The sequence below is a fragment of the Martes martes genome, assembly GCF_963455335.1.
Source record: "Martes martes genome assembly, chromosome: 11".
Lineage (NCBI taxonomy): Eukaryota > Metazoa > Chordata > Mammalia > Carnivora > Mustelidae > Martes > Martes martes.
This window is the reverse complement of record NC_137899.1, coordinates 34798123-34810990: the sequence shown is the minus strand read 5'-3', so window position 1 is coordinate 34810990 and position 12868 is coordinate 34798123. Positions and strand designations below refer to the sequence as shown.

The window sequence follows — 12868 nt, the reverse complement described above, 5'->3', positions numbered from 1 at the left end:
TTTAAGCAATAGGGAAGTATTTGTAATTACGCAAAAACCACCCATGGCTGCTCTAGGATGGTGTTTTCTCAAGAACTATAGTGACCACTGATCAGGGAACTACTGTCTCTTTCAAAGGAAAGAAAAAAAATGACAGAGAGAGGATGAGGAGGAGGGAAAAATGGAGGAGGCAGACAAGAAGGAAGGAAGGAAGGAGAGAGGAAGAGTGAGAGACAGAGAAATAAAGAAAATGTAGAAGAACCACTGTTTTTTCTTATTATTATACACTCCTAAATGGGAAAGGAATAATCAAATTCCTAACTTATAATTCATTTTTCAGAAGCTATTAAATATGTGCCAATGAAAAGTATGGCTTAATCAACTTCTGTACAAATTTCATCTATTCATACATAGCCAATCTTCAGTCTCTTGTGGCCTTTAACAAAAATATTCTGAAATGGTTACATGGAATAAAGCACTCTGCAATTTGGGTTAATAGGAAGTATTAAATTATATATTGAATTGACCAAATGATCTTGGTAGGTATTAAAGCAAGAAGCATTACTATGAAAACAGTGACCACTTAATCCATCAGTAGAACAGTACACATTCCCAAAGATTCTGATGAACTAAATTGGGAAAACAGTCTCTAAGGAAAAGATGTCTTCATGGAGATACTGGTGGGACCAAAGGGAACACATTTATGCCCGTTAAATTCCATCAAAACCCTTTTTTTCCCCTCCCTGTTGAAATCAATAATGAACCACAAGCTGTGCTCAGCTCTGGGGATATAAGGATAAGAGCAGACATGACCTCAAGGATCTCACATCCTATGACTGAAATGGAGACCAAGAAACAACTCCAGTTCAGCAATAATCAATGTAAGCAATGGGTGTGGTGGCAGGCTACAAGAGAAGTGCCTGACTCATGATAGAGAACTCAGGGTCAAATCACATGAGGACTCAACTCTTCAGTGAAGTCAGAAAGAATATATAAAACACGATGCAAACAATGAAGACAGAGGATTTGTGCCAGAGGAACAGCATGTGCAGTGGAATAAAGGTCTAGAAATACCCATCATAGTCAAGAACTATGAGTAGTTTGGACTGGCTACAGCATAGGATCAGGTGGAAAAACAGAGTTAGAGGCACTGATAGGAGCTGGATCATGAAGACTCTTAGATACCATCCAGGGACTCTGATCATTTTAAAGATAATGTGAATGGAATTCATATGGCCACCAGTGTATCTCTTGACTTCACGTTTAGATGAAGCCAATTAATAGGAAGGGACAGACCTCAGTGGAGCTTCCATCCCTTCCATCCACATTCCAAAAAAGGGGACCCAGGGGTTATTTTCTGTTTAGAATATGATATTTATTTCATTCACAAAGAGGAAACGCATCTAGCCTTTGCTTGCCAAGAAAAATGCTAGGGTATATAATTATTCATTGCAAAATGGAGTTCTGGAAAGGACATCTGTGTGTGTGGGGAGGTACTGACTGGATCTGTTGCTCAGGAGGTAGATGGGACAAGTGAAGTGCTGAGTCATAGCTGTGGGAAGGTGGGCAGGGGAAGAACACTGGTAGGTAGGTTCTGAATGGAGATATGGGGGAAGCTCTAAATTCTGAGCTGGAGATGAACGTTAAATGTGGATGGTGAACAGAGAAGAAACTTGTATGCTTCGGTTGGGAAGCAGACAGAACGGGGTGGTTCTCACCATTTGCGGGGGTCTATACCTCTAGAGTTAGACATACATGCCAACCTTTACACATAAGGCAAAAAAAGATATGAAAAAAAAAACCCTGATGATCATGCTAACGAAAGGATCAATGGCAAGAGGAATAACAGGGATGGAAAGGATTGTTTAGAAAAAAACAAATTGGCAGCATCTGTTTCAAAATAAACTATATCCTGCCACCCACATCCGCACTGAAGTGAAGTAAAATTTGCCAAAAGGAATTTGCCAATTGTCAAAGCAAAAAATTGGCAGCCCTAATTATACTTGAGACAAATGAACAAAATGAATACTCCCGATTCCATGAATCATTGTCAAAGCTGTCCAGTACAATCCTGAGTGGCATCCTTATATTTAGATAGTCCATATTTCATTATTTATTTATAGCCTGACTTATAAGTTCACAACAGAACTAAGTCATCTGAAAGAAATAGTATACATTGAAACAATAAAACATACATTTAAGAGAATGAGAGCAGTGGAAAATAAAATTAAAATAAAAGCTGAACTGGGAATAGGAGATGAGCAGGGGTGGGAACATCGTGTTGTTTGGGAGGCCAACATCGATCCCCACGGCTTTGCAGAGCCACACATTTGTCTCTGAGTTTCCTACCAGCCAAGGAAGGAAAGAAAAAAAAATAGCTAATTCCAATAGCTCTCTTTATCTGTGAGGAAAGTCTTTTAACAGTTTTTCAGAGTATATGTTTAGATTGTAGGTATCAAATTTGAATGAAAGAAGGGATTAGTTCAATACATGTTATCAGGGGAACGAAACATCATACATGGGTAAATATTTCTAAAAGCCCTTTTTCATTTCGTATGCTATATAATATTATTTTGCATTTTTTTTGTCTTCAGAAACCCCACAAGGTCTTAGTAACAAGTGAGAATATTGTCTAAGATATAATGTGATTCATCTTTCCAGAATTTCTTCTGAGGTTCGGTAAGTACTTCCAAAGTAAGAGAGACTGTGGACTTGGTGACTGGTCTATTCCTACCACCACCATAACTACACTTTGTCATGAAAACATAACAAATATTTAATTTCTCACTCCACACCTTATCCACTAAGTAAACCTGACTCAAAATCTGTCTACCAAAGGCTGTCACCTGTCAGTTTATAAGGATTACCTGAAAAACTGTACTTTTTAAAACCAAGATATTTTCAATGAGCAAAGTAGCATTTTTACTACAATTTGATTCGAATTATTTTCTACAGAATACGTATGTGTGTATTAAATAATTATTCTGACAATGTGTATTTTGAGCAAACCAAATTCACACTGAAAGACACTTCCTAGAGTTATTTGAAATATGTATTACTCTTCCTGCTCCTTGCTCCCTACGTAGCCTAAAACCTACTGATACTTCAAGCTGGGTTAATACCGCATGAAAAGTATGTATCACAGTGCATATGCATTATACAACAAAGATACCATAGCTACTCGTTCAACTACAAATGATCAAGTTATATGTCAAATGCCATCCTCATTTAATCTACATGATGCCAATATGTTTTATTTTTAGTTTGTTTCCAAATTATGGAACAGAGATTCAAAATAGAGGTTATCTTTACTGTATGTCTAAAAGAAACAAATCAAAGGATTTTATCTATCAAATTTTAATCATGAAATAAGTGTAGGATAACCTAACAATAATATAGTCATAAACTATACCACTCAAATACTCATTTGATTCCTCTTACCACAGGAAGCTTCCAACGGCACAGAAACACAAATTTAAGACCTAAAAACTTGACAATTCTTTTTGAAAGCATAAATGCCAACTACAAGTTTCTGAAGTCAGTTGGGGAAAAGAAGAAAGGGTTTGAAAAGACAGTGAGAAGAAAGGAGTTTGCTTAATTCAATATTTGTCATAACAAAGAAAACATGTATTATAAGAATCATACCTCAGCCTTCTTTATTGGAAATATCTACAAGTTTCAGCATAAAAGCCAGTATTAGCCTATTCATGAATTCCAAAAGAGGACACAGGTGACTTCTCCATGGGAGACTACATCTTCATAATTATATTTGGCACATGAAAAGCATATCAGTTTGAGATCATTTTTAGATGTGTTTAACATGTACTTAGTGAACATAATGAAAACGCACATAGACGAGTATAGGCATAAGAAAAAACAAGGTTGGGTCTGCACTCATTGCTTCATGTAAGGAGTTCTCTGAAGAGATGTACCTTCAAGGCAATTTGTTTCTAGACTGCTTAAATGAAATGCATTTTTAATTTTTAAAAGGGAACTTTCTATGATTTTTTAGTCCATTTAAAATGCTGGTTTCATTGTATGCCACCTCCTTCCACTAGGCAGTTTAGTCAGATACATAATTTAGAATAAGATCACTAAACAGAACAAAATAAAAACAACAACAAAATCCAAGGATCCTGATCTGTTGCTCAGGTGAAAAACCCCCAAATTTCTTCATATCCAATGTTTTGAGGTGGGGGGGGGGGTAAGAGGCAAATCCAGAAACAGGTAGTTCTAGATGTCTAACTATGACACTCTCAGGAATAAGCACTTCTTAAGCCGTACCGCCCTACATAAACTTCAAAAGACTGGTAATAAGCTAAACGTGCACCACAGATAAAATATACAACTATGATTATTATTAATATTTCATCAATTGGTAACCTGAATGATAGTCATATTATTAACCACACACAAATTAAGTAACAAACCATACATGAATCCAAATTTGAAACAGTATTTGTCATTACAAAAAATAACTAAGAATAAATTCAAACATATTTTTGGCACTACGTAGAGGATATTTGTTTTACTGAGTCAAACATGGTGATAGAAGAACTTAGAAGTCCACACACACAAATGAATGCACCTATAGACTGTTCTCTTAATGAATACTTCATTCATGGTAACAAAGTTTCACCGTTAACACATTTGATGGTAAAAACTGAATGTAATACATAGGTAACTTCTCGGGTTTGAGCACTGATAACTTTGTATCTGTATGCATATGTGTAGGTACTGAGAATGGGTACATGTGTATGTGTACATGATATGGATTTCTAAAGTCATCACTCAGTCATTTTATTTCAGAGTTGTGATAGGGTGGAAGATAAATATCCTAACATGTGAGAGGGTGCAAATTTACTTTCTAAAATTAGAGACTTTCACCATTAAGTACTATGTAGTACTCAATGGTGTACAAAGTACAATGTAATTTACTCTGTCATTTTTCTTTTTTTTTTCTTTAATCTATCCCTGGATTTAAAGTAACATAAACTATCTCATCAATTATTCATATTCTAATTAGGATGAAAAGCAGTATGTTATTTTGTTCATATCAAGTCTCCAAAAGAAAAGAGATCCCACAGACAAGACACTTGCACATGTTCACTTTGAAGACAGGAGCTGAATTTGACTCCAGGATTTCCAGTTTGCAGATCTGTGAAAATTGTTTGGGGGTAAAATGCTCTATTTATTTCTCAAGTATCCCACTAAGTATCTATTAGAAGAACTCCATGTAATGATTCAATGTTTTCTAAATGAAATCCTTTGAAATAAAAATGTATATAAATATAATCATTTCCTTTGTGCTGTCAGTTTAATATCACGTGTCCAGACTCTAGAGACTACAGGCATATGATTTGAACATGGCAAATGTATATAACTACTTTCAATATATAAGTGAAGAATTATATCCAGGAGATACTGAAATACTAAATTCATATTATCCAGATAGATATCAGAAGATATATATTTCTTGTAAGGATGTGTGTGTGTGTGTGTGTGTGTGTGTGTGTGTATATATATATATATAATGGAAGGGGATATATACACACACACACATACACACACACATATATGTACATCTATATGTATATATGTATGTGTATGTGTATATATATGTGTATATATATACACACACACACATATGTATGTGTGTGTGTGTGTGTATATATATATATATATATATATAAATTCTCCTTACATCAAAATGGAATTGTAGCTTGTAGCTTGTTTCCTTTCTATAATGAAGTTACAAAATAGTCTCATTCGATAATTGTATTAAGTGCTACCTTTATACAGCTCTATTAAAACAGGAAAGTATGGATTAAAATAGAAGAACACTTGGATTAAAAGAGTAAGAACCAAAGTTGAAGTATTGCAGACCTTAGTAAGACTGAGTTAAATCAACTAATGATTGTATCCCACTTCAGAGTCCCAGATAAACTGAGTCTCAGTGAGTGGAAATAATCCAAGTCAATGATGTAGAGGTTGATTTGAGACACTCTGGGCACAAAATTTGGGAAAACATAATAAAAAAGGTATTGCCAGTGTAGATATGTGCTTTAAAAAAAAATAAATGACTATCTTACGGATCTGTGAGTTTAATATTTATGTTGATGAAAAAAATCAATAAATGTCTATCAACCTGAAAGTAACAAGGGGTGTGTATTGCTCAATATAAAAAAGAAATGAAACATCACCCCAGTTTTTAGCTTCATGCTTTACAACCCATTAATAAAGAAGGTAAACATACTAGTCACCTAGTCATCTCTACTAGGAAACTATTATTTATTTATTTATTTATTTATTTATTTTATTTGACAGAGAGATCACAAGCAGGCAGAGAGGCAGGCAGAGAGAGAGGAGGAAGCAGGCTCCCTGCTGAGCAGAGAGCCCGATGCAGGGCTTGATCCCAGGACGCTGGGATCAGGACCTGAGCCGAAGGCAGAGGCTTAACCCACTGAGCCACCCAGGCGCCCCAAGGAAACTATTATTTAAATGCTCAAGAGTCTAGGCTCCAGAAGGTAGAGACCTAATCTAATTTAGGAAGAAAGACTAAGTGTCATGTAACGTGAAGGCCATGACTTGTCTCAAAAACCTGCCTGTGACAGAGAATGAATGAACACCAATTTTTCACACACTGCCTATCTCATGTGAGAAACTACTGAAACCTTGAAAAAGTCATTCAAATTTCATAGTAAAATGTAAAAGAAGACAAAGTAAATCAGGTGTATGAAGTCCATATACAGACTAACTTGGCTATTTTTTTTAATGCTGCCAATGTAATTTAAGTACACTCAGATGTGTAAATATTGGAGAGAACAATCACATGAGTCAAAGTATAACAACTAGGTAAAAGTAAATGAATTAGTATTTTATAAAAATGAGCCCAACAGTGAATGGGTGTGAGTACCTGCTCAGCCCGCAGAGCCATGTGGATTATGGGCTGTCTTGTCATAACCATGTTCATGTGTCCGTCCCTGGGGAATCCGTCAGGTTTCCGGGAGATGAGTGACCACAGTGGAGAAGGAAGGACCCCTTCTGACCATGTGACAGAAATTGCCTCTACAAACCCTTTAGATTTTGGAAGATTAATTCCATATTCTAACAAACTTAAATAGAACTGAACGATATAGGAACTACAAAAGTAATCCTTCCTTTATCCTGTGAACGATTAAGGCATATAGACTATAACACCTTGCCCAGTTCAGATTTCCATAACCAAAGAGAGGGTTTCAGAACACAGCCACAGAGATTATCAAAGTGTCGAACATTAATACCTTGGAGAAAGGGGGAATATTCTAGGTTTTCAAGATGAAATGAGCTCAAGGAAAAACTCAATAGATTTAAGTTGGCTAGAAGGAAGATTCTGACACTGTGGGTTCGTAAACATTGAGGTGGTTTGCTGAGACTGCAGAAACTCCAATCCTGAGAATCTTTAAAAATAGAAAGGATTCAGACCAGCTGCTCAGAAGGATTGAATGTGGGCTTTCTTTAACTAAAACTCTCCAAGACCCCTCTAGCCCTCAGAGTCTAATTGTAAGTGCCAATATAAACAGTATATTCTATTCTAACACTTCTGCTTCAGTACCATGTAGTTGAGGGGGTGGGAGGGATCGCAGCGACCCACATTTGCAGTGCATAAAAACATGTGAGGCACTAGCTTGTCATAATTAGGAGTCCTAGTGATATCTCTGGATACTTGGACTTTCTGATTTAAAATTTCTCTTGCAAATCACATATAGCACTTAATCAAAAGTTTTAAAGATATATTGCAGTTTTGAATAATTCATGCTAATGAAGCATTAGAACATGATGAAAAGTGCAAAAAATAAATAAAAATCAGGCAACTTAAGTTCTCCTCCTTTATATCATCCAGGCTTAAAATACTGGTTTTTCTATTAAACTAGAAAACTTGTCCCTAGTCACTTAATAATAATCAAAACTTTTCCCCTAATATATCATGACATTTTTTTGAAATATATTTGAGTCTGTACATTAGTACATAGCATGAACCAACTAATAAATTAATAATATATCGAAGTCTTAGAGTGTGGTCAAAATTATTTTACCAAAAAAAACTTGAATAAATCAAATAGTAAACTAAATTGAATAGTGCACTAAGTTGAGTGATCACTCCAATTGTATGTAAATACATTTGTACCTAATACCACAAACTATCCACTTCATATTTCCACAAAAGACTCTGACGTTCCTTAAAGAACCTGCACAGTTAAGCATTAGATTTAATCAAGTGTTGGCATCCAACACCTTTCCATCTGCCAGCACCTTGATGCAAAATCTTGAAGAAGTTTATTTTCTTATAAAGTAACGGCAGCATTTTTTAACTAATCCCGACTGATGACTTCCCAAAGCATGGCTATAAAGTGCCACTCAAACTTTCTACACTGCCCAAATCAGTAGATTCATAACGACATAGCACACAGGAGCTACCCTCACGGCCCTGCAGTTAACTGCATTCGGTAAATATTTGCATCCATGGTACTACAGATGCTAATGACTGTGTTGAACATACACATGTAAACACACACCCCTCGCTGTGTAACAGCCTGTCAATAAATTATAAAAACAGACAAAATATACTCATGGGTAAGGTGGATATCCACCACCCACTCATTGTACCAGGACAATATCTCTTTTTGTTTATCTTGATTTTGAACGTGTGTGTGCGCGCGCAGGTTACCGGAGAGGGAGATCCGTTCTTGCAGAGGGGCCCTCTGAAGACTCCTTTAATGCCCCGATAGTGCCCATTGCTGAGATGTCTCGAACTGATGACCAGGTAACAAGCCATGTGGGTCCAAGCAGGAGGCGCAGAGTCTCAACTCCTCAGCAGACGACCAGGCGCGGAAAAGCGGGCTGGTTTCTCAGCAGTGACAGTGACTGCCACCTCCCGAGAAGAAGCGGCCAGCGGCAAGCAGGGGACGAGGCAGCGGCGCGTCCCCGCTCCTCGCCCCGCGCGGGGCTCCTGCTGCCGGCAGCAGCGGCTGCTCTGACGGCGGCGGCGGCGGCAGCGGCAGCCACACAGCACTTAGGGGACCCAGCGAGCCAGTCCACATGCTGCTCTGACGATGTGGCTGCTCAACCGCGGGCCGGCGATATAATTTTTTTTTTTTAAGGACAACTTCCTGGGTCCGCCGGGGAATCAGGAACTCCTCCGCCCCCTTTCCTCCCGCCCCCCGCTTTCGCACCCAGCGCACGCCCCGGGATGCTCAGGCGCGGGTCCCCGTCACCTGGCCGGGGGCGTCCGCGGGCTGGGCTGCGGGCTGCGGCGCTGGGCGGCAGCAGCAGCAGCAGCGGTGGCGTGCCCGGGAAAGTGGCCGACGGTCCTGGGGAGCGCCACTCCGCTGCCCCCGCTGCAGTGGCGGGGGCGGGGGCGCAGGAGGCAGCGCGTGGGCTGGGGTGAGGACCCGGAGTTGGGGACGCGGCGACCCGTGAGCGGGAGCGGTTAGCCCCCCCGCTCCGAGCTGTCGGCTGAAGGCGAGGGGCGCGCCGGGCGGCCGCGCGAGGAGGTGACCGCTGCGGCGGCGGCCGGAGGCTCTGGCGGCTGCGGGACGCGCCGCGCCGGCATCCTGCCATCCGCCGCCCGGGCCCCCTGGTCCCTCTGCCCCGTCTCCGGGCCAACTTTGCGCCGGGTTTGGGGGCGGGGGCCCGGGGCGACTGGGGAGGGCGGCGGTGGAGGAGCGGAGCGGGAGGAGAGCGTTTTCTTCACTCTTTCGCTGCCTGCTCGCCTTCAGCATGTTTCAGCGCTCGGGCTGCCGGCGGCGTTCGCAGAAGCAACAGCTCCCCAGCCGGCTGGAGCAACGAGCTGTGCAGCCCCAAATAAGGCAGACGGGTTAGATGCACTATGGTAGGTGATGGATGCAGGAGGAAAGAAGTTTTAGATAGGAAACTTGCATAAGGAATAGAAACGAAACATGCATACGTGTGTGTGTGTGTGTGTGTGTGTCCAGAGTTAGAAACGGTCACTCACGAGTCTTTAAGTACCTATAAAGAGGCAGGTATTTGGGGTTTGTAGAGGACGTCAGTGTCTCCACAACCCTCAACAATCATCCCTCAACGGTGCTTCTTGACCGACGTTAGATCATTTACTGCAAATAAAGCCACCAGGGAGCGAGCGGCGCCGAGAATAAATGACCTGTGCAGCAATGTGTTCTGAAAAGACAAGGAAGGCTTTCTGGAGTCCGGAGACGAGTGTGCGCTCTCCACCCCGCGCTGACCTGGCGGGGTTCTGTGATCCCTCTGGTCCCACCCGGCAAAGTCTGTGCCGGGGAGAACACGAAGGGTGGCCTCCTTCCCCTCTTGCCTTACCACTGGACTTAATGCCAGGTTAAAGCTAGTGCTCCTTGTCCCCTCCCCAGTTTTCTCCCCTTCTGTCCCCCACAATGCTCCATGGCATCCTGGTTGACCCTGAGGACCTTACACAAATGATAGAAACAGGTCAAAGAAAACAGGTCATTTGGTTTTTCCTCTTCAGGCAATTCATAAAACTCTTTAAAAAAAATCCGATTAACATAATTTTTAAAACTATCCAATAAAGACCTGACTTTTTATTTACATGATTATAATAGCTTATATCCTTAATATTTTATTAAACACATAGATGTAGTTCTCACTTTAAAGGTTTCAGATAGTCTTTTTAGAGTGTTTATGTAAGGCAAAATGCCAGTTCCTTGAAAACTTTGAATTGAAAACTGCTGAAACTGACATGGGGGATGTAAATCTTTTTTTTTTTTTTTGAAGATTTTATTTATTTATTTGACACACAGAGAAAGATCACAAGTAGGCAGAGAGGCAGGCAGAGAGAGAGGAGGAAGCAGGCTCCCTGCTGAGCAGAGAGGCGGATGCAGGACTCCATCCCAGGACCCTGAGATCATGACCTGAGCTGAAGGCAGAGGCTGGCTTTAACCCACTGAGCCACCCAGGCACCCGGGGGATGTGAATCTTGTAGGATGGTTTATTTTGTAATTATCTTGTTGGTTAAGAACTTCTGCAATAAAAAAAGTATAGAGCAGTGACAATAGATACAACACATCCACGTTCTCCTTTCTATTAAGACTGATGTAGTTAACGATGTTATGTTTATTGAACTTAGAGCTGTGAAATATTTCCCAAAGCTGAGAGCAAGTAATATTACCCATGTATAGACATTAGATACATTCTATACCAAAAAAAAAAAAAAAAAGGTATTTACAAGCAGTGAAATTTCAAAATCAGGAAAAAGCTTTGTCAAAAAAATGAATGAAGTAGAATTTTTTTTTAAATATTTTATTTATTTATTTGACAGACAGAGATCACAAGCAGGCAGAGAGGCAGGCAGAGAGAGAGGAGGAAGCAGGCTCCCCGCTGAGCAGAAAGACCGATGTGGGGCTCGATCCCAGGACCCTGAGATCATGACCCGAGCCGAAGGCAGAGGCTTTAACCCACTGAGCTACCCAGGTGCCCTGAAGTAGAATTTTTAAAAGGAGATAGTGCACCTCAGCCTATACTATTTCGCTCTTCATAAATGTAAGCATCAAGGACCTAAGTGTAAATACCATCGGATGGACTGGAAAAATCAATAATGTCACATACTGTGACTAACAGCCTCAAGAACACTATCCCTTCCTTATTAGGCAAAGTAATTCCTAATAATGTTTAATTATTAAGAATCAAGTATACTCTTCTAAAATGAAAGAACTGACAAGTAATCAAAAAGTGTACAATTCACACATGCCATTCTATTGTATTATTTTCTTATTCAAAGTATTACATTTATTCAAAGTATGACATTCTTGTTCATTTGACTATGATCCTATGTGCATTTGAGTTTCTCCACAGGAAACAAAGTAATCCGTTTTTATGGTAATGTTTCAAAGACTGTAGTAATATTTCTAAATTTCTTTAAAATCATTTAATTTTTGTGGTCTTTCTTCTTTAAAATGAATGATACCAATTCTTCTGTTAACTTGCCATATTTTAAGTCAGTTATGGTTGTCCTTTGCTTTCTTTGTCATCCGTCTTAAAATACCAAGGCAAAAACTGACACATTTGTACTCTCAGCCAATTTTAAGAATAGTTTTTAAAATACACAACAATAACAGAAACAATTCCTTTCTTCTCCTGGCCAAGTGTGATTTCATCATAGTCAACAACTTATCATCATTGTTGGCCTATATTTCAGATGTTGTATACCCAACCTAAATAACAGAAACATAAGTGTTTTTATTTGCAGAGTTGCTATAGAGACAAAGTTGCTCAGTTGTATTAACTTCTCTCTTGCTAAACAAGACACTTTCTAACTTCAGTAATTAAAAATTTTTAGAGAAAGTGAAAGGAAAGCAAAACACTTTAAGCCTATGTTAAATGAATCTTAGCTACAGGTCAAATTCTATTACAACAAACATTATGAAAAGCAAACATCATGTGTAATTTTGCAAGGCCCTTTTATATTAAAGTAATATTTGATCTGATGAGTTTTCATTCCATGGAAGGAGATGTGGATGGCAAAGGGCATGGATTGCAGCCTATAACAAATTTAACATTTCCACATATTTCCAGATTCATGGCTATGTCACAGATGATTGACAGAGTGAGACATCCTCTCTTCCATTACCTTTCTCAAACACATCCTAGGTCAATCCCCTTATTTTCACATCTGCTGCCCAATCTTAGTCCAAACCATCATCACCTCCTGCTTGGACTACTGCAGTATCCTCCTAACCCATCTCACTGCTTCCAGAGTTGCCTCCATGCATGATATATTTTCTCCACCCAACAGGGTGATACTTTTATATTTTTACATATAATATGTGTGTGTGTGTGTGTGTGTGTGTGTGTGTGTGTGTGTGTGTGTATGTATATATATATACTTTTAGAGAGAGAGTGA

At 39.5% G+C, this 12868-nt stretch overlaps 1 protein-coding gene across 1 annotated transcript in view; it reads right to left on the bottom strand.

Moving 5' to 3' along the window:
- ZNF804B (zinc finger protein 804B) overlaps positions 1-8794 on the bottom strand; it is a gene marked incomplete at both ends in the record, with an annotated part of 506998 nt that extends 498204 nt beyond the window's left edge. The window contains one exon of the mRNA XM_080819015.1: positions 8687-8794. Coding sequence (XP_080675141.1) covers positions 8687-8794 — 108 coding nt within the window. The remainder of the gene's footprint in view (positions 1-8686) is intronic.
- Positions 8795-12868: the final 4074 nt, after the last annotated feature.